General features: G+C 41.0%; 1 protein-coding gene across 4 annotated transcripts in view; it reads right to left on the bottom strand.

The window, feature by feature from the left end:
* Positions 1–24,932, bottom strand: part of ECPAS (Ecm29 proteasome adaptor and scaffold) — a 106,819-nt gene that overhangs the window by 14,216 nt on the left and 67,671 nt on the right. For all 4 annotated transcript variants that reach the window (XM_047829461.1, XM_047829460.1, XM_047829459.1 and 1 more), the window contains 14 exons: positions 22,499–22,622; positions 16,905–17,050; positions 16,440–16,494; positions 15,503–15,617; positions 14,734–14,802; positions 11,373–11,490; positions 10,922–11,089; positions 8,094–8,173; positions 7,387–7,492; positions 6,579–6,626; positions 5,397–5,518; positions 3,374–3,524; positions 2,370–2,435; positions 887–976 (listed from right to left, as the gene is read on the bottom strand). In XM_047829461.1, the coding sequence (XP_047685417.1) occupies positions 887–976; positions 2,370–2,435; positions 3,374–3,524; positions 5,397–5,518; positions 6,579–6,626; positions 7,387–7,492; positions 8,094–8,173; positions 10,922–11,089; positions 11,373–11,490; positions 14,734–14,802; positions 15,503–15,617; positions 16,440–16,494; positions 16,905–17,050; positions 22,499–22,622 (1,458 nt within the window). The remainder of the gene's footprint in view (positions 1–886; positions 977–2,369; positions 2,436–3,373; positions 3,525–5,396; positions 5,519–6,578; positions 6,627–7,386; positions 7,493–8,093; positions 8,174–10,921; positions 11,090–11,372; positions 11,491–14,733; positions 14,803–15,502; positions 15,618–16,439; positions 16,495–16,904; positions 17,051–22,498; positions 22,623–24,932) is intronic.

The following is a 24,932-nucleotide window of genomic DNA, read 5'->3' as shown; positions in this document are numbered from 1 at the left end:
GTAGGAAGATGTGTGTTCTCACATACATTGCAAGAAAGAAAGAAAACTGGTACAGTCTTTCAGGAGGGGTAACATGTCCTCTTGGCCACCCTGGTTCTAACATTTTCAGTTCTAAGAATTTAACCAAAGGAAATAGCTTCAGATGTGTCCAAAGACATTCATCACAGTGCTTTGTTTAATATCAAAAAGGCTGAAATCAGATGTTCCTTGAGGGACTGAAGTAGATGATGCTACAGCCACACAACAGAGTACCCTATGGTCATTAAAGAGGATGCTATAGAAGACACAGGCCCGGAAAAGAGAGTGGAAGAAAACACTGTGAAACATTAACAGCAATCACCTCTGCATGTAAACTTAGTGGACAATCTTTAACTTCCTCCTGATCTATAAATGGTAAAATTTTTAAATGCAAGCAGTATTACTTTTGCCAGGAGAAAAAAAAATCTGAGTTGTTTGTTTTGAAAGTGTGGGGACTGGGTCTGATCCTTGAAAGATCTTAAACAGGAAGACATTTTTCTAACCAGACACCTGCTGGCCCCTGTGAAAATACCAATCACCACCTAAAACCACCGTGCCTTGACATCTAGAAGCATTTCCATTAATAACTGATCATGATGAGGACCCAGAGAGCATGTACATGGCAACCAGGGAACAGAAATGATTCCACTAAAAAAAGCAAGATACAATTTACTGAATAAGGCACATGTTTTATATTCTGAGTTACAGGTTTTAACTTATTAGTGCAACCATAGAAACAAAATAGTTAATATAAGATATTATTAAGTGTTACAGAGAACTATAAATTTCAGTATGATAGCTGTTACATTTTTGTGGCCTAAACTAATGAAGATGAAAATTCCTCTTGTGAAAAAATACACTTACTTACCTTAGTTCCGAGACCCACACCACTTCTGATCAATTCACATAATCTAGGAACTAGCTCACCCAGCACCGACACATCAAGATACTGCAGGCACTTTGGGAAAAGAATAAACACAAAGTTAACCTCAGAAAATGATGAAGTCAATATCACATCAATTAAAACTGCCATGTCAAATATGTTACCCGCTGGATTTGACATGAAGTTGAAAATTGCTGGTTTGATTTTGCACTGATTTCAACATAAAAACCACCACTGTACTACAAGCAGAAAAACCATTTACCAGTGGGTCAACAATAAAAACAAAACAAGAGGCACCTAGGTGGCTACGTCGGTTGAGCGTTCAGCTCTTGATCTCGGCTCAGGTCATGATCTTGCTGTTGGTGAGATCGACCCCCACATCAGGCTCTGCACTGACAGGGCAGAGCCTGCTTGAGATTTTCTCTCTCCCTCTCTCTGCCCCTCCCCCGGCTCAGGGGCTCTCACAAAATAAATAAACTTTAAAAAAAATAATAAATGTTTAAAAAAATAAAAATAAAAGCAAAACAAAAATAACAAAAACATTTACTTACTACAGGAGAAAATGAATCATGATTACCCAAAAAGAAAGGATTTCTATCTTCCTCTTTCGCAATTCATGTTCAGTGTAAAACACATGAATTGGCTTCAGGGCGCCTGCCCAACCAAACCATCTTATTAAAGTCAACTTCTTAGGTAAATACTATGTTTTAAAAATGCAATGACACACATTCTATTATAAATGAGCGTATCTGTAAGGTATTTGCTAACCGTTTCTATTTATTTAAGATTTCTTTTCCCCTCAATAATCCAATTAAGACATAATATCCTTAGACCAAAATTTGGTGATAGTCCCCCCATAAGCACTAAAGAAGATCTTCTTCTCTTGTCCAGCCTTGCACTCTGCTTAGCAAAACAACTTCCAGTAGCTCACAATTTGTCAGTTAAGCACTCCAGTGTATGCATAGCAGAGCTGGCTCTAGACTTTAGTGACCCCTAATCCCAGACTCTAGGACCTTTAGAATTTAGAACCTCAGTGCCAAGCAGCTCTTTTCTGCAAATCCCTTTCCACGACCAAAACATTTCAGCACTGCTTCACTTCTCTTTCCCTCTCTTTCATGCCGCCTACCTTTACTGAACCTCCAGCTTACACCTTCCTAGGTCCTCCCAAGGACAATGCTCAGGCAGAGACAACTATCTGAATCTTTCTAAACAGGCAGGCCAAAAGAAATACACATTTGAGGGATCTTTTAATATAACACAAATCTGAACTAATGGACGTTGGTATTTAGAAAATGATTTATTCCATTTAGCAATCTAGAAGAAGAAGAAAAAACTATACTAAGAAAAAACTAGAGTCACAATAGGTGCTTGACTCACCCCTTAAATCTCTACATCACTTGATGGACCCTGAAGACTGAAAAATTACACTCTAAGGTAGCCAAACATTGCTATTACATTAAGCACTGACCATGTTGATTGTTTCCATCATGGGAGAGGATTTGGCAGCACTAAGTCGAGCACTATCCATCGCAGCCTGAGAACACAAATTCAAGTCACTCAGCACATACAATTAATTAAGAAGAACCCCTACACACACACACACACACCCACCCATAAAAGGGCTTGGTTTCTAGAGGAAATTTTCAAAAAAATAATATATAAAGGAACAGGCACAACCTTTGATGCTGCATAATCTGACAAAAATCTGCAATCACCTCACTATAAAATATGACACACACATTAAAAAGAACGAAGTAGCTCTATCTACAGATATGGTGTATTGTCAGTAACAAAAAGAAAGTTGTAGAACAACATTCATTGTCTATTTTCAAATTCGTGTGCTTGTTTGTGTTTGTAGGCTATGACTACAAAGGAATTTCAAAACAGACCCAGGAAACCACTGAGAGTGGGTACCCTCAGGAAGTGATACTATACCAGCAAGGGAGAGGGGGCGCCTAGGGGATTACTGTCTACCCTTCTGCATTATTTTTTCACAGCAAATGTTTCACCTACAATTTTTAAAAAACTTTGATCAGTCTAGGCACCTACAGTATATCTGAAGAGCAGAATAATTTTGGACTATGCCCAAGTCTAGATACAAATCCTCTGTTCTTATAAGGGCAGGAGTGGTCCACAGAAGGACTCTGAAGGTGTGGAACCCACCCCTTAAAAAAAAAAAAAATGAAACATGTACAAAAAACTGTGTTATATAAACATAAATCCATTTTTTAATGGAAGTGCTAGCTTTCATCCAATTCACAAAATAGTACATGAGCACTCCTCATACACCCTCCCACCCCTCCAAAAAACACACTGCATGTAGTCACAGGAGTTATTTCAAGAGTGATGAAGGTATCATTTGAGTCATGGAGTTTGTCTAGGAACACCAGAAAGACTGCTCAGACAGAACTCAGGACCTTAACAAGGCTTTTCCTCCTTGACCATGACCAACATGTCTTGTTGTCAACTCACCTTTTCTTGGTCTGTAGCCCGGAGGCTCAAATAATTGAGAACTTGGGGTTCCAACACACTTAAGGATTCCAACAGAGCTGGGATGAGTTTTGGTGCATGTGGTTTCAACATGGCTCCTGCACTTTTGCTAATCTTCACAAGGGTGTTAATGCTACAGACACACAGAACACAACTCCTAAGTCCTTTTAACAAAAGCAAGAAGCTCTACAAATCTAATCATGGGGACATTCTGTAGTTTATTGCATTCAGGAATACATTCACCTGGTTAGAGTCTGGTCCTAACACTACCTTTTTCCTTTTTATTATAGAAATTTTTGAGCATATGTGAAAGAAGAAAAGAATCGTAAATGAAATCCTACATATTCTCTACCTGGTTCAACAACCAGCAATTTTTGGCCAATTTTGTTTCATTTATACCTCCTCCATACACACAAGCACACTTCCCCTCTCCAACATCATATTACTTTCAAGTATCTCCTAACTAAACTTCAGTATGTGTCCCTAAAAGACAAGGATCTTTTACTACAACCAAAATACCATTTTCAAGCTTAGAAAATATTAATAATATTTTTCACATAATCTGATATCCAAATTTCCCTGTTTCACAAGTGTATTTAAGAGTTGGGTTTGTTGCTGGGGTACCTGAGTGGCTCAGTCAGTTAAGTGTCCCAATTCTTGATCTTGGCTCAGGTCATGATCTCATTGTTTGTGAGATCAAGCCCCACATCTGGCTCTGCATTAATAACGCAAAGCCTGCTTAGGATTCTCTCTCCCTCTCTCTGCCTCTCCCTTGCTCTCTCAAAATAATTAAACTTAAAAAAAAAAAAAAAGTTGGTTTGTTGGAATTGGATCCAGAGCCCACCCACCCATTGCAATTTACTGCATTTCCCAAATCCTTTTTAACAGTATCGTCCCTACCCTTTTTTTTATAATCTGTGCTCATCAATTGTATTCCAATGGTGTCATTTAACATGCTCCTCTGTCCCCTGTACAGATCTGCAGGCTACATCAGGTTCAATTTTTTTTTTTAATACAAATCTTTCACAGGTGGTGGTGTACATGTCCTATTCCATCACATCAGGATGCATGTAATGTCTGCTTGTCTTTTTTTTTTTAATATAATTTATTGTCAAATTGGTTTATATACAACACCCAGTGCCCATCCCAACAAGTGCCCTCCTCATTGCTTGTCTTTTTTTGTGAAGAGTTATCAGTGGATTCAAGTTTGGTTGACCTAACCATTCAGTTAAAGTTTCCCATCAGCCTTTCACCAGTGGAGTTAGAAGCTACTAATGATCATTACCGCAGATTATCTTACAGAGAATAGCAAAATGGTAATATCTTAATTTTATAATTCCCTTGCCTTTGTCATGCAAAATCTTTAAAAAAAAAAAAAACTCCCCTCAGCTATTTTATTATTAGTAGTATGAAACAGTTACTATAAGTATGGTACTATGCTGGTAGTATTAATTTGATCTAATTTTAAGACTGAACTAAAATGACAGATAAAATTCCTAGATAGGAGTCTAGTTTAAAAACAAAAAAACAATACAAACTAGAATCGTTCACCATTGAATTTTACAAAATACCCATATATGTCTAAACATGTGAGTGCATTTTTTTAGTAATTCATTGTTGCAGGTGGTACAGTTTATTTTAAAGCTAGTAATCTGCGAAATATTAACTAAATGATATAACCAATAACTCCCAAGGACCTGTGACATAACAGAAATGTGTGCCTGCTGGGGGCAGAGGCTGATGGCAACACAGTAAGATACCTAACTCAAGGTCAAGGCAGAATGGCAGAATGCCGGTCCAAAGCAAGGTCCCCATGAGAATGTCTGTTTCTGCAAAAATGGTCTACCTCACAACTTTTCACAAATGTTCTTCGGTCACCTCAATAGGCTATCCTCAACTCATTTCTCCATACTCTAAGAATCTAACATTCAGAGACACACTATTTCTGCTGAATGGCTAGGAACTAAGTAAATCCAATATATTCATTTAATCAGCGGATTCACACCTGAGGGCTCGAACTTCTGTCACAGGGCTCATCATTCCTTTGTCCAGAAGGCAAGGCAGAAGGACAGCGATGGTTCTCTGGCCAGCTGCTCCTTTGGCAGGGTCACACATTTTCACACAAACCTCACATACACAGAGTGTGGAAATTAGTGACAATGACCTCTTACCCAGTAAAGCATTCCTCTAACAAAATATTTCCCATAGCCACAGAAAAGAGTAAGTTAATCAACTTTCCATGATACTTTGGGGAGAAACAGGAAAGAGTCCTCTGTCTGCCAGTAACTAAAAGGAATTGGGTAATGCTTCCACTCTATAAGCTTTGGCTTTCTCAGGCCAACAGGAAACAGTCGAAAATAAAATGAGAAAATGTGTAAGAAAGCACTTTGCAGAAGGCTTAAGGTATTATCATCATCATCAATAACTTTGGGTGGCAGCATAACACAGTGGTCAGGGACACAAATGAGAAATAAGAAATACCTGTTTTAGGGGCGCCTGGGTGGCTCAGTTGGTTAAGTGTCCGACTCTTGATCTCGGCTCAGGTCATGAGCTCATGGGTTTGTGAGATTGAGCCTCGCACTGGGCTCTCAGCAGACAGCACAGAGCCTGCTTGGGATTCTCTCTCTCTCCCTTTCTCTCTAACCCTCCCCCGCTCAGTCACACATATGCTCTCTAAATTAAATAAATAAATAGAAACATCTGGATTTAAAACCTGGTTTTACTACTTACTACTTACATGTAACCTATGGCAAGGTTTACATAGCTAGAATGTAGAAGTCCCTGAAATACCACAAAATCAAGTTCAAGTAAGAAACTTATTTCAAAAAGCCTGGCAACCTCGTAAATATGCAAGGAAGATTAACACATAACCATAGCAATAGTAAGAGACGAGATAGATGCTGCTTGATCTACAAGGGTCCAGTGAAAGTCACATCTTATGTAAAGGCCCAGAGAAGCTGACCACAGAAAGAGATCAGACATAGACTTTGTCACAACTACTAGTATTCTAGTATAATGGCACCCAATTTCTCATTCACTCTAAGAACTGTGAACTAGAACATGAAGCCAATTACTTCATGTCACTGCAACTCAATGTCAACTTATATGACAAAAAAGAAGTCACTGTTGTCCTGGTCTCAGAAAACCCTGCCCCACCTCATCCCCGAGATAAGATAGGAGTTTTCACCTTGCTTAGGGTTTTCAGGGCTAGTTCTGCAGCTTTCCGTACAGATTCCTAAAAATGAGGAAAAGTATGGCATGATACAGATTCGTTTCATTCTCATCCACCCCACAATGTGTACTTAACTGCCCCCGACTCTATACAGATTAGTGAAAAATCCTACTTTCGATACCAGGTAAAAATAGTGTTTCACTAGGCTCCTTGTCCATCAAGGAACATAACAGCATATATTCCTTGAATTAGGAAGGACCTATTGTGACCTTGCAAAAACCTGGCTATTATAACAGTTTAGAAGCTAAATGTATTATTAACACAAACATATAGATATCTATGTGAGGATTCTGGAAGACTTTTAAAAGTCTGTAATGAATAAAGCAAAAAGAAAGGTAAAACTGAAGTACCTAATTCTAATGGTGAGATATCCCAAGTATTTAAAATTTGAATCACTTAGGAAAAATTCAAGAGAATTAGTCCCATTATTTGGGAGTGACTGATCCAATTTATAAAACTGATCAAGTAGAGGTAGTCTGGATTATTTCCAAACTGTTATTTATCCTAATCAACAGCATCATTAAATCTCTATTGAAAGAAAGTCAGACTGTAGCCACTTTTTTTTTTTTTTTTTAAGTCAATTCAATTTAGATCTAAGGATATCCACTCTCGTAACTTCACAGACACATCAAGACTGAAACTTCGGGAGGAAATTGTAGTCTCTTAAAACTGTCTGGAGTGAGTTGTGAAACACCTAACATATGTACTTTAACAATCCATTTACACCTATTCCATGAATAAATGCAGACTATTTCTATAATACCTTGATATCATCTTGTACCCGGAAAAGAGTTTCCCAAATTTCTGGAAGTTTATCAATGATGTCATCTAGGGGTCTTCCTCTCAATAAATCATTCAGAGCTAAACAGCTGAAAAGAAACAATTTGGTTTTAAAATATAAGATCAAGGTAGTTCAATCTTCTACTATGAAACAGTCCTACCAAACAAGAATAGGGATTGTACCTGTATTTCCAGTTCCTACCCCCTCACTGCTGGACAGCAATACCTATTCTCTCCCTAGTTCCGCACACACCACAGGCATGTGACATCTGCACTCATCAAATGTCTGTGTCCCACAACTATAATACAGCCTCTTTGAGAGGATACATCACTTTTTAGTTACCAGTGTATCCCTACATGGGTAGCAAAGTGAAAGGACACAGCAGGCACTGAATAAATCATATAAATACATAAATAAATGATGCCCTACAAAGCCTTGACAGTGCCAATTTAACAAGTGATCTTCTTTAATGTCATACTTCTGTAAACTAAGACAAGTTAGAAACACCACTAACTAGAGGTTTTTTTTTGAGTTTTAAATAGTTAAACATAGATTGTCTAACCCAACCAAAAATATGCTTTTTAGTAACATGAATTTATTCCTTTTGCAAAAGTATAAAGCTTGGAAACCTGAAGAAAAAAAAAAAGTCACTTCTATTTGACTAGTCTTATATTTCCAAAAAATGGTACCTAGATTCTCGAACTCGCCACATATTGCTGGTAAGGTTCTTAACCAGATCTTGAAGAATTTCCTTCAAATATTTATCCACCTAATGAAAGAAAAAGGTAAGATTTAAAATGTGAAATTCATCCACAGATTATTAACCTCTCAACCATACTGACCACATCCCTGAAGGTCAAGCCTAAGTGTCTCTAGGCTTCTCAGTCTACAAGTCTCTCCCCACTCTGCTTGTTGCCAGCTACCAGAACGATCATTCAAAAATGCAAACTTGATTCTCTTGCTTTCCTTAGTACGTGAATAAAGTCCAGCCACTGGGACATGGATACAAAGCCCTCTGTGACCGATCTAGCTCCAAAGGTATCATGTGCCATCTCACCCTTATTCCTTAGTACATACTACCTCTCGCTACAATCCCCTTCCATGTCTTGCTTGCCTGGCTAATTCCTACTTGTCATTCAAGATTCAAATCAGGCATCACCTTTGCAGAGAAGACCAGCTACTCTCCTCTGACTTCCCACAGCACCTTGTTAGGCACGGCGTATCAGACTGTAAACAACTACGCTGCTTCATCACACTGAGACCTCAAAGACAGGGACAGGGTCTCACTTGTCTTCGCTTCCCTGGTAACTTGCACAGTGTCTGGCACATAAAGACAGATTATGACTGCTCAGAATGAAAGGTGAGTTCAATCTTTTATGCCTGTTTTGTTTGATATATTTGGTAATAACCAACCGATGATAGACTCAGTTTTTATACTGATCCAAAGAATCTCAAAACTATGGCTTTTCCACTTTTACTCTTGTAGGTAGAAGAGGTTTTGTTACCCTCCTTCACCCATAAAAAATCCAAGACAGACGTGAATAACTCACCTATGATTTAACAAACTGACATCTTCCAATGTCCACCTCTAAACATTCTATATCACCTTTTGCTTATAAGGAGATGATACATCTCAAGAGCCTCAGCCTGTGCCTTGGACTCAGATCTGTAAAGCCAACTGGCCTATTAGATCTTGACTGACCCAGGGATGCCAAATACTCTCCTAGAGCCTTCAAAGCTGAATCCTCAAGTGCCTATCACCATGAACAAGAGCACACTCAACCTGATACCAAACTGAGGAAGAGGAAAAGGCCACAACATGTGCAGGGACTAACTCCTTTAGTTAACTTTAAATAAAGGACTTAACCCAAAATGGCACAATCCAATTTTTTTTTAATTGGTTGCTTATTAAATGAAGGAAGGCAAAGAAAAGAGAAAGATGATACCCTGTTAATCAGGAAAGAATTAGGGAAAGAAGAGAATGGATTCAAGGGATACTTTGGATGCAGAATCAGCAGAATTTGCTACTGGATTCAACTGTGTGTAGGGGCAAGACAGACAAAAAACCAAGATGATACCAAGTTTCTTGGCATGGGTAAATGGATAAATGCTGACAAGAGAGGGGAAAGTTTGTTTTTTTAAGTCTTGTTCTGGACTTCTTAAGTCTAAGGTATCTTGAAACAATATCCAAGTGATGACATCAAGAAGGCATTTGGATGTGCAAGTCAGAAACGCAAGTCGTGTCTGGGCCAAAATTGTAAGATTGGGAACCATCACAACAAAGATGACATTTGTATCCACTGGAACTGATGAGCTCACTTAGGAAGATAAAGTTGAGAGTAAAAGGTACTCAGAGGCAAGCCCTGATAAATCCTAATATCTAAAAGTGAAATTGTGGGGTGCCTGGGTGGTTTGGTCAGTAAGCGTCCGACTTCGGCTCAGGTCATGATCTCACGGTCCGTGAGTTCGAGCCCCGCGTCGGGCTCTGTGCTGACAGCTCAGAGCCTGGAGCCTGTTTCAGATTCTGTGTCTCCCTCTTTCTCTGACCCTCCCCCGTTCATGCTCTGTCTCTCTCTGTCTCAAAAATAAATAAATGTAAAAAAAAAAATTAAAAGTGAAACTGAGTATGAGAAGCAGCCAGATAACAGAAATACAAGAGAGAAAACCATACTTGGCATTTGCCTGTTTCCTTGTCTATCTTCTCAATGAAGTGAACTCCTTGAAGGCAGGAACTATTATGACCTGTTCTCTACTGCATCACCAGTACCTACACACTGTTCTATTTGTGTGAATACACTGCCATTTCCTTAGCCAGCCACCCCATGGACATTTAGATTGTTTCCATTTTTAAGACTGTAATAAATGTTGCCACGAGCATCTTTGATACATTGAAAGATGAAAGAAAGCTCATTTGTTTAAACAAGCATACAAACATAGGGACACTTGTACCCCAATGTATATAGCAACACTCTCAACAATAGCCAAACTATGAAAAGAGCCCAAATATCCATCAACTGATGAATGGATAAAGAAATTGTGGTTTATATACGCAATGGAGTACTACGTGGCAATGAGAAAGAATGAAATATGGCCCTTTGTAGCAACATGGATGGAACTGGAGAGTGTGATGCTAAGTGAAATAAGCCATACAGAGAAAGACAGATACCATATGGTTTCACTCTTATGTGGATCCTGAGAAACTTAACAGAAACCCATGGCGGAGGGGAAGGAAAAAAAACAAAAGGAGGTTAGAGTGGGAGAGAGTCAAAGCATAAGACACTCTTAAAAACTGAGAACAAACTGAGGGTTGATGGGGGGTGGGAGGGAGGGGAGGGTGGGTGATGGGTATTGAGGAGGGCACCTTTTGGGATGAGCACTGGGTGCTGTATGGAAACCAATTTGACAATAATCTTCATATATTGAAAGAAAATAAAAATAAAAAAAAATAAACAAGCATACAAAGTAGAAAGAAAGATGAGCACTGGGCAATCTTAGACAAGGGTTCACAGATACTTGCCGTTGATTTGTCAGTGACCAATGCATTCCAAATACTTGTCATGGCCTGTCGAATGCCCAGGTTGGGATCAAACTGATAACGATAAAGACGAGGAACTAGCTGAGGCAGAAAAGGAGCCAGCTGCTCTCCAGCTCTGGTGGCAATCACATTAAAACCAAAAGCAGCACCCTAGAAAAATAAAAAGATGAAGTGACTCAGATACATCTACTGTGGTAAAATATTAATACACTAAATATATAAAGATCACAAAATTACCCCTCCCAAACTTGTCCCTGAATACAGCCTGATTTATTGGTGTCCCAGCTTTACCAATGAGCCTGGGTGGTGGCCTGGCTCTCTCTCATCCCAGATTCTTACAAAATACACTGCATATCAATTGCCACTTCCTGCCAACGTAGCAGGTTTGGTTTTGGAAGTAAAAAGTAAAAACCATCCAGTGATAGGAACTTACCTTCCTAGAGTTCCACATTGCGTGATGGTTGGCTAAATTCATAAATTTATACACCAGATCTGGCTGACTAAGATCACTTGCCAGAGAACAAAGCTCCTTGTAAGTAGAAAGGCCCTGGCTTGGAAACAAACAAACACAAAGCATACGATAATGTATTTCTCTGCCTTCAGCCCAGTAAAAGTTACTTCACCAATATTAGGACATTTTAAAATTGTTTTCAATCTCATCACCACTGAGGCAGAGAACCAGGGTGAGAGGAATATACAAGTCACCTGGTTCAATTATCGACAATGCCAGATAAATGACCTGAAGACCCCTGTGACTCCCATGGGGGCGGAGACCTCACCACCTCAGGAGGCGGGTAACTCTTCGTTATATTGTGCACCAATCTCTCAGAATCATGAAAGAGACTTAAAGACAACTTCTATCATCCCTAAGCCTTTTCTAAGCTACAGCAGCCCATCTTTTTTTAAAGTTTTTTTTTTAATTCCCGTTAGTTAACACACAGTGAGTGTTATGTGCAATAATATAGTGAGTCAACAGTTCCATACAACACCCTGTGCTCATCACAGCCAGTGCGCCCCTTGAGCCCATCACTTATTTCACCCGTCACCCCACCCAACTCCCCTCTGGTAAACATCAGTCTGCTCTCTAGAGTTAAGAGTCTGTTTTTTGGTTTTCCTCTCTTTTTTCCCACTATGATCTTTGCTTTGTTTCTTAAATTCCACATATAAATGAAATCACATGGTATCTTTCTCTAACTTATTTCATTTAGCATTATACTCTTCAGCTCCATCCATTTCACTACAAATGGCAAGATTTCATTCTTTTTTACAGCTGAATAATATTCCATTGTATATATATGCCACATCTTCTTTATCCATTCATCTACCTCAGCGGACACTTGGGCTGCTTCCCTATCTTGGCTATTGTATATAGTGCTGCTATAAACATAGGAGTGCATGCATCCCTTTGCATTAGTATTTTTGTATTCTTTGGTAAATACCTAGGAATGTAATTGCTGGACCATAATTCTATTTTTAACTTTTTGAGGAACCTCCATACTGTTCTCCAGTGGCTGCACTATTTTGCATTCCCACCAATGGTGCACGAGGGTTTCTTATTCTCCACATCCTTGCCAGCACTGCTGTTTCTTGTGTTGTTGATTTTAGCCATTTTGACAGGTATGAGATGGTATCTCATTTTAGTTCTGATTTGCATTTCCCTGATGATTAGTGGCGTTGAGCATCTCTTCACGTGTCTGTTGACCATCTGTGTATGTCTTCTTCAGAGAAATGTCTATTCACATCTTTTAATTGGATTATTTGGTTTTTGGGTGTTATCAGTTCTTTATACATGTTGGATACTAACCCTTTATCATATATGTCATTTACCAAGTATCTTCTCCCATTCTACGGGTTCCTTTTAGTTTTGTTGACTGCTTCCTCTGCTGTGTAGAAATTGTTTATTTCAATATAGTCCCAATAGTTTATTTTTGCTTTTGATTCTCTTGCCTCAGCAGACATATCTAGAAAGAAATTGCTACAGCTGATGTCAAAAAGGTCACTGCAGGGGCGCCTTGGTGGCGGAGTCGGTTAAGCATCTGACTTCAGCCAGGTCACGATCTCGCGGTCCGTGAGTTCGAGCCCCGCGTCAGGCTCTGGGCTGATGGCTCAGAGCCTGGAGCCTGTTTCCGATTCTGTGTCTCCCTCTCTCTGCCCCTCCCCCGTTCATGCTCTGTCTCTCTCTGTCCCAAAAATAAATAAACGTTGAAAAAAAAAATTAAAAAAAAAAAAAGGTCACTGCCTGTGTTTTCTTCCAGGATTTTTATTGTTTCAGGTCTCACATTTATGACTTTAACCCATTTTGACTTTATTTTTCTGTCCGGTGTAAGAAAGTGGTCCAGTTTTCTTAACACCGTTTGTTGAAGAGATTGTCTTTTTCCACTGGATATGTTTTCCTGCTTTGTCAAAGATTAACTGACTACATAATTATGGGTTTCTGGACTTTCTATTCTGTTTCATTGATCTATGTGTCTATTTTCGTGCCAGTACCGTACTGTTTTGATGACTACAACTTTATACTATAACTTGAAGTCTAGAATTGTGATGCCTCCAGCTTTGCTTTTCTTTTTCAAGACTGCTTTGGCTATGCAAGGTCTTCTGAGATTCCATACAAATTGTAGTACTGCAGCACCCCAATCTTGATAACTTCTTTTGAGTCTTGTTAACTTTCCTCTGAACAAGTAATATTTACTCAAAGACCCGATTATTTGTGTTACTCTGTGAAAAGAGCACTTTTTCAGAAAAAAGTCTACAGGGAGGGTAAGTGGAACAAAAATAACTTTCAAGGGGTGTCTGGGTGCCTTGGTTAGCTTCCGACTCTTGATCTCGGCTCAGGTCATGATCTCGCTGGTTGTGAGACTGAGTCCCAAGTCAGGCTCTGTGCTGACAGTGCAGAGCCTGCTTGGGATTCTGTCTCTCCCTCTCTGCCCCTCCCCTGATAGTGCTCACTCACTCTCTCAAGGTAAATAAACTTAAAAAAAACAAATTACTTTCAATGTGGAAACAGTGAGCTATGGGAGAAAGTCAAGGACAGAACAAACAACTGGTTTCTGGTGTTGTAGACAACACTGAAACAGGGCTCTGTGTGATGTCACAGCAAGGCCCAGCCGAGCAGTCTGACCTGAGGGTTTTCTGAGGAAAAGCAGCAGCATAACCACAATGAAATAATGATAAGACAAAAAGAGGGTAAAGCTCTAGGAACTAATCTGAAATGCTAACTTGGTAGACCCCACAATACCAAGGAGAGTTGTTCCCCCCAAAAAACGAAATGCAGTGGATGCCAAGCTGTGCTGCCAGACCCCTCCTCAGGACTCAGCCGCCCGGGAGCTAACAGAACTGCCCTCAGTACAAGGTCAGGTCCTTCTCCAGAGAGGCCCACCACTGATGCCTAGTCACCGAGGGGATTTAAAGTCTAATGAGAGGATGTAAAGGCCTGGCCCCTCAAAGCAGGACAGCTCTGAAGGGCCAGCCCAGCCCATCTCCAGAGCTCAGGATCTGCTTAAGTATTAGCAGCAGGTCAGCTCCTCCTTGGGCCACCAACCCTCTCTCCGGCCTCGTTGCTCCCCCAGGTGATAAGGCTGGGGCACTCTTCATTTCAGGTTCCAGCAGACAAACCTCCACCTCACAGTCTGTTTCCCAAGAACCTCAAGCTGAGACACTACACTTTCTCCACAGACGTTTTCTTCTTCCATTAACATACAACATTTCCTAGGAAGGTGGGAATCAGCGTTGTGAGCGCTCTATTGACAAGACTAAAGGTGTTTATGATGAACAATCAATGCATTTGGCACACTTACCCATCGGGTGTTTTGCCAAGGCTTCCCCCTTGAAATACCACTGTCTCTCCAGAAACTTCATGTTTCGCTCTAAAGCAGAACAATAAGACTTGAAATTAGCCTCAATTTTTTCATACCAATGAAATTTTTTCATTCAACTGATTCATTTCCTTTATCAACTGATAACATCAAATTCCACAGCATGAATCTACCATGTGCAAGATGTAAAAGTCACCTAAATCCTTTCCAATAAGCCTAAGAATTTTGTAAAATGAACTCTAGGATGAACAAAGAGACATAAAAGACATCCCACGTCAAGTTAAACTGCATTAAATGTGGTCACCCATTAAAAACTATCCTCCCTGTAAGGAAGGCAACATAAAGCAGTGACCCAATTACAAGAATGATCGCCCCTCTCATCCTCTTCACAGATCAAGCTACGAAAGACATGCAAGCTTCCTCTCCACATCTTCATGTTCATTTAGTCAACAGCAATTATGGTATTTTTGTAATCCGATGCTTTGATTGTCCGAGAGCATTCAACTTTCAAAGCCCAACCTACTGGCATGTTTCTGAACAGTAGTTTGGTTTCTTTCACTTTACTGTCTAAACAGGATACACTGAGTAATTAAACCACTCTCCACTGCAGAACAATCGCTGACGTGCAATCTACAAGAGCTTAATAAACAGGAACACCAAAAGCTGACGTTTCCTTCTTCCACTGCATATTCTCAGTATGTGCAAAATTTGCTGTACATGTTTAAATGTGAAATGTTCAAGTTCACTGTACCTTTTGCCAGTCATGAGTGTCTCTACAAGTGTTGAAACCAATTCCTGTTGATCTTGTTCATTGCCCAGTTCATACACCAACCCAAGACCTTTTGAGGCAACATCTTGGCTAAGTTCTGCACACAAGTCAGACAGAATAGTATTACTTTAAGAGAAATTTGTCTTCTGGCCATCACTAGATTTTTTAAAAAGCTGTAACAGAAATCCAAAATAATATCAAAGTAAAGATATGAAAACATCATCAATCTGCTTATTTTGTTAAAACATACTAAATCATCTCAGGGGACATGGCACCAAAAAAGTCCCTGTAAAGGAGAACTACATTCACAAGAGTCAATTCACAAGCCAAGTCCACACTGCTGGGCCTAGGCATGCAGGCACCGTGAGAGAGGATCAGGGTGCTACAAGGCATACTCATGCGAAGTACAACAGCCTCATGGGATTTCAACACATCCACGTCCAATGTTTTTTAAATGAAAAGTCAATACGAGACCCTATTATATTGAAACAATTTCTAAAACAGAGCTACTTATTTCAATGTCTAACACGTTCACCCTCCCCTGGCTTACATCACAAAATGGAAAGGAATCAGAAGTAAAAGAAAGCGATTGTTTATAAGTACTATCACTGAGGCCTCAGCTCCATTTTTATTTTAATTTTTTTTTATTTTAAATAAACTCTATGCCACACATAGGGTATCAACTCACAACCCCAAGACCCAGAGTTGCATGCTCTACTGACTGAGCCTGCCAGGTGCCCCAAGGCCTCAGCTCCATTTTTAAATGCAAAACTGAAGCACATGATCTGATTAATCAAATCAGTCAATAAGAATCGACTTTCCTTTGTCCCTCTTTTATGCTCGTTAATCTAGATTTTTTTCAAAATTTAAAATACAAGTTTACTGAAGTTTGGCAATCAAATATTTACCAATAACCTACCATCATTTTCTGACAAAACGGAAACAAATGCACTCTGAATTTCCTTCAGGTGAGACTGAAAGAAGAAAAAAGGAGTTTAGAACACAAACTCTACCTCTTGGTAGATAAGGGAGGGTAAGAATCTTTTCTCAGCGTACACAACACCTTGTTCGAGTCTTCCAACCCCAGGCAGCCACATTACCTATTATGTTATGCTCTGGTCTCTGAAGGCAGCCAAATTACTTGAAGGCTGGACCACTTCTCAGCCTCCCTATCCTTACCATTTGACTTTATACCTTCAAGTTCAGAATCATCTTCTAGCTGATATAGATCAGGCTGTCATCTTTCATGTACAGCTTATTTCAAAATATTTGTTATCAGTTTGTGGCCCTCCCCTTCATACACTTTTCTTCCTACCACCTTTCAATTATAAATATTTCATAAACAATTTCCAAAGGTGCTGAGCACATGTATAGCATGGCTTACCTTCACTTCTTTATGGGTACTTAGCTTCCTCACAAGGGAAAGGAGCCAGATGCAGGCCGCTTGCCTCACGTGTGGGTTGGGGCTGACAATATGTTTATTTAAAATCACATCCAACACCCAGGGGACCACATCATTCACTTTGGCTCCTGAGGGGAAAAAAAGGAATGATAGAAGTAATTAAAATAATTAGAGTTTCCTGAAAAATTAAAGTTTAATATTTATTCAACACAAGAAGCTTATAACATATAAATATCTGAATGACTAAGGTGTTTAAGTTGTTGAAAGAATTTTGGTAATCATCTACTTCAGAACCCAACATAAGCTAAATAAACCTTCAAAGGTACTCTCGTAACTTTAGCTCCCTAGAACGAAAACTTATTCCTACTACGGGGGAGGCTATGTAGGTGTAGGGGGCAGGGGGCATATGGAAAATTTCTGTATCTTCCTCTTAATTTTGCTGTGAACCTAAACCTTCTCTTAAAAAATTAAGCCAATTTAAACAAAAATTATCCCTACTCTCTCTGGTCTTAGCAATTTTTCCTTCTCTACCACATCTTTTCCATCTCCCATCTAAAAACTGACACACAAACAAAACTCTTCAGACTTGACTTTCCTCCTCTAGCTACTCGTGCCTTTTTTTCTTCTCCTTTATTACTTCAAAGTCCTTGGACATTTCTGGCCAGCAAGTGTGTTGCAGGCCCATTCTGTGCACTGCAGCATGTTCAGCAGCTTGCTGGCCTCCCCTCTCTAGAGACCAGCCGCACCCGCCCTGTCCAGTGTCCAGACATTACCAAATGTCCCCCACGGGGTAAAATCTCCCTCTTACAGTCAAGAATCACTGCTTTTCATTAAAACCTTTCAAGTAGTTGTCTATACTCAATAGTCTAAGCTTTTCTCTCCTCTTTTTTTGAACCCACTCCAAATCAGGCTTTTACCTTCTCCACTCCACAGAAATTACTTATAAAAGTCACCAATTACCATCCTGTTGCTAAGTTCAATGATCACTTGTCAGTGTTCATCTTAATTGATCTCTCAGCAGTGTGAGACCTGGCTGATCCCCATCCCAGTCCTTTCCCTCCCCTCTACATAGATTTTCTTCACTTCCCTTCCAGGGCCCCCTACTTCAGGCCACTTCTTCTCAGTGTCTTTCCCTGAATTCTCCTCATCTACTGAAACTCGGAACTCTGGGGACCCCAGGGCTTGGCTGTTGGATCTCTTCTCCTTTCTACTTACCCCTCAGCGATTACACATAACACATGGCTTTAAAAACTATCTTTACATGATACTCCCAAATATTTTCCAAACTGTGACTCCTCAAAATGCCATACTCATATATCCAACTGACTTCCAGATATGTCCATGAAGATACTGGTTACAACTCACCTATGGGGGCGTTGGGGCATTCCAACACTGAGAGGGAGGAGTGAGAAGAAGAGTCAGAAAAGCAGATTTCTCCCTGCACCCACCACGTCTGTATCTCCCACAGCCCCCCATCTTAGTTAAATGGCAATTCCATTCTTTTTTTTTTTTTTAATTTTTTTTTTTCAACGTTTATTTATTTTTGGGACAGAGAGAGACAGAGCATGAACGGGGGAGGGGCCGAGAGAGAGGGAGACACAGAATCGGAAACAGGCTCCAGGCTCTGAGCCATCAGCCCAGAGCCCGACGCGGGGCTCAAACTCACGGACCGCGAGATCGTGACCTGGCTGAAGTCGGACGCTTAACCGACTGCGCCACCCAGGCACCCCAATGGCAATTCCATTCTTTCAGCTACTCGCATCAAAACCTCCGAGGTCATCCCTGACTCCTCTCACTCTTCACATCCATCCCAGTAAAGTCCCCATCCTCTCTCACCTGGAATACTGCCAGAGCCTCCTAACTATTCTCCTTGCTCTGCCCTGGCCCTGCTCCAGACTACTTTCTTTTTTTTTTTTTTTAATTTTTTTTTTTCAACGTTTATTTATTTTTGGGACAGAGAGAGACAGAGCATGAACGGGGGAGGGGCAGAGAAAGAGGGAGACACAGAATCGGAAACAGGCTCCAGGCTCTGAGCCATCAGCCCAGAGCCTGACGCGGGGCTTGAACTCACGGACCGCAAGATCGTGACCTGGCTGAAGTCGGACGCTTAACCGACTGCGCCACCCAGGCGCCCCATGCTCCAGACTACTTTCAACAAAATACAAATGACTGAGTGACTGAGTGAGTGTGTGAATGAGTGAGTGACTGACTTATTTATTTATTTACTTTTAATGTTTGTTTATTTTTGAGAGAGAGAGCCTGAGTGTGAGGAGGGGAGGAGAAAGTGAGAGAGAGAGACGGGAGACAGAATCCAAAGCAGAATCCAGGCTCTGCGCTGCCAGCACAGAGCCTGACGTGGGGCTTGAACTCACAAACCGCAGTTTTATGACCTGAGCTGAACTTGGATGCTTAACCGACTTGAGCCACCCAGGTGCCCCAAAATGACCCTTTTAAAATGTAGTCAGACCATGGCCCTCCTATAACCGCTTCCTATTAAGACCCCCACGGTAGCCTACAAAGCCCCTCTATGTTATCTCTTACTCCCCGTTCCCTCACACACTCTACTCCGGTCCCACTGACCTCAAACATACTCATGCTTCAGGGCCTTGCTTGCAATTGCTACTCCTTCTGCCTCCAATGCTCTTCTGTTTCAGGTCTTCACTTTAATGACACCTCCCTGAGAGCAGGTGCCCCGTGCACTCTCAATTCCTACCCAAATTTTATCTATCACTTTCTCTGCTATACTTCCCTCCATAGCACTTGTCACCATTTAGCATGTTGTGTGTTTCTCTTATTTGCTTTTTGCCAACTCCCCACTTAATATAAAGCTCTGTAAGAGCAGGATTTTCAGCTACCCAGGAAACTGGATAGAAACAGTGTTACTTTTAATTGAGATAGGGACTAAAGAGAGAATAGTTTTGGGAAATAAAGAGGGCAAACGGCTTGGGAAGCCAACAGGAGGAAGAGGTGATTTCAGAGTCAGGCATCTAGCTACAGTGGAGCCTAGGGGACCTGTGTATGGACACATCTAATGGAAATATAGTTCTGGAGTACAACACAATGGTTCTAGGATGAGATATCCATTTGGGGGCCATCAACATATACTGGAGTGAGTGAACTGGGACATCCCAGCACAGTGAGGAGTATGCAGGAACAAGACCAGTGAAGGACAACGAGAAGAGGTCAGAGGTAAGGAAGAAACACAGGCAAACACAGTCTTGCAAAACCTAGGTGAAAAATATTCCAAGAAAGTGCTGGGGATATGGTAAAGGCCTGGGTGAAAATGCAACCCAACCAGACCAAAAAGAAAGGAGAATACAGGTAAGACAAGATTTCAGAAAGAAGGAAATGGTTAGAAGACGACCCTAGAATGATAACATTCCTAAGGGGGGAAAAAAAAAGCCAGAATAGGACTCCCACAAAGCCAACAAAAGGCCTGAAAAAGGTAGAGCTCTATTAGGGGACATCCCCCTCTTCATAGGAATTCAGATACAGAAAGAAGCAGGTGCAGGGGCGCCTGAGTGGCTCGGGTGGTTGAGCGTCCGACTTCGGTTTAGGTCATGATCTCATGGTTCATGGGTTCAAGCCCTGCATTGGGCTCCATGCTGACAGCTCAGAGCTTGGAGCCTGCTTCCGATTCTGTGTTTCCCCCTCTCTCTGCTCTTCCCCTCCTTGCACTCTGTCTCTCTGTCTCTCTCTCTCTCAAAAATAAATAAACATTAAAAAAAAAAAGACAGAGGCAGGTGCTATTAATTCCTCACTGGTCACATAAATCTAGTTCTCAGGGATGCCTGCATGGCGGCTCAGTTGGTTAAGTGTCTGACTCGCAATTTCAGCTCAGCTCATCCATGACCTCACAGTCATGAGATCGAGCCCTGCATCGGGCTCTGCACTGTGCATTGGGATCTGTGCTGCACGTCGAGCCTGCTTGGAATCCACTCTCTCCCCTTCCTTCTGCCCCTCCCCCATGCATTCTCTCTCTCATTCAATAAATAAATCTAGGTCTCAGAGGCAAATACAATCTCTCCTTTACCTTCCCAAAACCACAATTCCAGCTATCTGTAGGTCTGCCACCTAAGCAGCTGCAATCACCAAGTAAACAAGCTCTGATTAGATTCCCACACTGTGCCAGGTACTGTGTTACATGCTTGAGATGCTAAGATGGCTAAGACCTAGGCCCTAAGTAGCTTCTCCAGTACTGTATCTTCTATTCAAAGCAAGATCAGTACACTACAACAAAAGACATCAAAAAAGCTGAGTAGCACTCAGAGGAGAATGACAAACATGCATGATCAAAATTCAGGTCGAAAAGTCATCATTACCCACTTCACAGGATTTTATGCTCTCCTTTCCCTAAACACACAAAGATGGAGCAAACCTTAACACTTGATGGACAATTTAACTGAGACTCTTTTGGATGAGCAAAGAGCCAAGCCAACCAAAGAACAAATTCTTCCAAGAAGAGCATGAGACATAGGAAGTTTGTAAGTCTGAAGACGGGCATAGGTACCTCTCTATTAATCTTCATTTGCTTAAGTCACTACAGAGAAATCCATGGACTCAGAAACATGGCTTTTACAGCAGATCTGCTCTTCCGCGTCATGAGCCCTCACTACTCTCAAGCCTCCAACATCACCCCTCATGTGCAAACTCCGAGTTTCTACTTCCAGTCTGGTTGCCTGTTAACAATGGTCACTTCCCTTCCTTTAGTATCTTCTCCCCTTTATAGACAATCCTCCTTACCTGGCCTCATACCCATTGAGAGAAGCCTCAGAGAATTAGCCCTATCAGCTTCTGTCAAGTTATAGCTCTCCTAATTAGATAGCAAGTGAAAGTATATCTTTCCATTCCCTTTACATTTCTTTATGGTGGTTAACAAACAGGTGAACACGGAAGTATGCAAAAATGCAAAATGCAAAACTAGTGTATTCATGATAAAATACAATTCATAATGCAACAATTACCATGAAAACACTACCATTTCCTTAACTGAGAAGATAACATATAAAACATCAGGTGACTTTTCTTTTGTTTTTATGACTAAAAATATAGTTCAGTATCTGAAACAGAATTCATTTTCAATTCCAAACTGAAATCGAACCACAAGACGTATGAAACCATAGTATCTATGACACATAGTCGGAAACCACACCCTCCCTCTCCTGCATAGTCACTGAAAGCCAGTGACCCTCCAGGCAGAGGTACATGGAACACCAACAGAAGACCCTGAGGTTTCATTATGTGATAAAAGATTAAGGGACACACAGCTTGGCAATGTAACTGTGTTGCGACTTCTGAAACTGGCTAAATACCCCAACCCTCCAGAAAAGAGCCTAAGCTTGAAGGTACAACATAGCGAATTCCTTTGCTTGCCAAAGGACTAAACAAAGAAGTTCTTGTTCATTTTGTGTTCACTCTCCTTTAACCAACTATTTTTCTTGACTGAACCAAAATGATATAAATATTTTTATAAAAAGTTAAAATGGAACGCATACATTTTTTCTTTTGCTTCAAATGTGCAAACAAGAACAGAAAGGGTTCCTGGATTCTGAAGGGATGAGCTGCAGGTACCGTACCAGCAGGGGGAGTATACTCCTCTTCAGTCACCAGCCAGGCATCGCGGGCAGCCACAGAGCTCGTTCCTACGGCAGCACTGGTGATGGCCTCCCCGATCGTGAACTGCAGCTCTATCTGCTTGGCCTGCATGGAAGGAAACAAAAGCCGCAAATCAGCGAGAACATTTCCCAAAGACGTCTATCTCCACACAAAGGCTGTTTGGTATCAACCCTGTCAACATGCTTTGCGTTTACGCTTTTTACTGGATTGCTCTCACCTAACCTGGTGGCTCACAGGGGAGGGCTGGGGAGGGGAGGGAACAGAGAATGTAGAGAATGACCTCAACACCACACTGCACTCTTCACCCTCAGCAGAGAACCACTAAGCAGGGATTTTTAACTGCTGGAAGAGTGATACCAGTAACTTTGGAGAAAAGGGCACGGACTGTGAAACCACACAGATCTCGGGGCAAATTCTAATCTGTCTCTCACTAGCCACACAGGCATATTTAAACTCTGAGTCTCAACTTTGTGTGTAATGCGGGCATAAGACCATCACCTGCCTCATCAGGCTGCGAGGAGGGAATGACGGTAATATGTTTAAGGTTTCCAGAGGATCCTCATGTGCAGTAACTGCACTACAAACAGCGGCCATTACAATGTATTAATTCATTAGCACCTCCCTCTTTGCACTCCTGAATTACATGGTGTCTGCAAGTTACTCTCCAGTGGTTCAGAAAAAAAAAGAATGATAAAGCAAATGCGATAAAATGTGAAATTTTGGTGTATCTAGATGAAGGGTATATGGGAGTTCTTTATATCATTCTTACACTGCACTGTAAGTTTGAAACTGTTTCAAAAATCAAACATTAAAACAATTCTATACAGTATAGACTCAAATTTTTTTAATTTGGTTTAGAAATTTTGACACATTTCACAAGCATGAATCACTGCACTGACAACATGGAATTGGGCCTGTCTTAGCTCCCTTCAGCATTTTTCTGTTTACTGTAAACTGGAAAAGAGCTAAGAATGTGGGGACTAAGAAGAGAATGAAGAACAGAGGGTCCCCGTGAGGAGCATGGAAATAGCGACCTTTGGGAGAACTCGGCACACAGACCAGGGTAGCCATTCCTAAGCTCAATCAACTAAATACTCTGGTCTCGGTGGGGTGTCAAGAGCTGAGAGCTTCCGACTCTGAGGAAAAAGAATTTCAGGACTTCAGTTGTACAGCTTTCCTGGCCAAAAGCCGCTTTGGCAATTCTAAGCAGAGAAAAGGTATCTCAACACAGGGGATCCCATAGTAAGGATTCATTTTATGTACCCTTTATCACACGTTTTTCCCATTGTTACTAACAACATAACTGGCATTATAAACAAAAACAAAATTCCTTAACTCCATTTATGAATGATAGGATACCCAGACTTTACTTTAAATATTCCAGAAATAGGGGTGCCTGGCTGGCTCAGTCAGTTAAGTGTCTGACTTCGGCTCAGGTCATGATCTCACAGTTTATGAGTTTGAGCCCCACTATGGACTCTGTGGTGACAGCACAGAGCCTGGAGCCTGCTTCAGATTCTGTCTCCGTCTCTCACAGAAGTAAAGATAATACTAATATAATGAATCCCCATGTACCTGTTTTTATCTCATCTCATGATCCTTTATTTCTGGGATATTTAAATGTATTTTTTAATGTTTATTTATATTTGAGAGAGACAGAGCGTGAGTTGGGGAGAGGCAGAAAGAGGGAGAGAGAATCCCAAGCAGGCTTTGCATCGTCAGTGCAGAGCCTGGTGCAGGGCTCAGTTTCACAACCCATGAGATCACTATCTGAGCCAAAATTAAGAGTTGGACGCTTAACCCACTGAGCCATACAGCGACCCCTTTCTCACTATTCTTAAACTTTAATCTCTCCATCATGTTTCTAGCGTTTCGTATTATCTCTGTCCTTCTACACTCTTAAAAAATAACTTCAGTAACAAGTTAATAATCCAAACAAACCTTCATTTATCTAAATAAAACTAGAAGAGAGGCGCCTGGGTGGCTGAGTCAGTTGAGTGTCCGACTCTTGATTTCGGCTTAGGTCATGCATGATCTCACTATCATGAGATCAAACCCTGCATCAGGCTCCATGACAGCGTGGAGTCTGCTTAAGATTCTCTCTCCCTCTCTCTCTCTGCTCCTCTCCCACACTTATGCTCCCTTTCTCTCAAAAATCAATCAAACTAGAGGAAATCCATCTCTCGCATGAATTTTTTAAAAAGAAAAAAAGGTAAGAAAGCAGACACTGTAAGCTTTTCCCCAAGAGGTTACAATGTCAATGACACCAGGGAGAACCTAATGTGGGTATATTTCATACTCAAAAAAATTCACATTAAAAATACTGGATTATTGGGGCACCCGGGTAGCTCAGGCAGGTAAGCCTCCGAATTCAGCTCAGGTCATGATCTCGCC

The sequence above is a fragment of the Prionailurus viverrinus genome, chromosome D4 (genome assembly GCF_022837055.1).
Source record: "Prionailurus viverrinus isolate Anna chromosome D4, UM_Priviv_1.0, whole genome shotgun sequence".
In the NCBI taxonomy this organism is placed as follows: Eukaryota; Metazoa; Chordata; class Mammalia; order Carnivora; family Felidae; genus Prionailurus; species Prionailurus viverrinus.
Note: the sequence above shows the minus strand (reverse complement) of the source record. Positions and strands in the feature narration are given on the sequence as shown.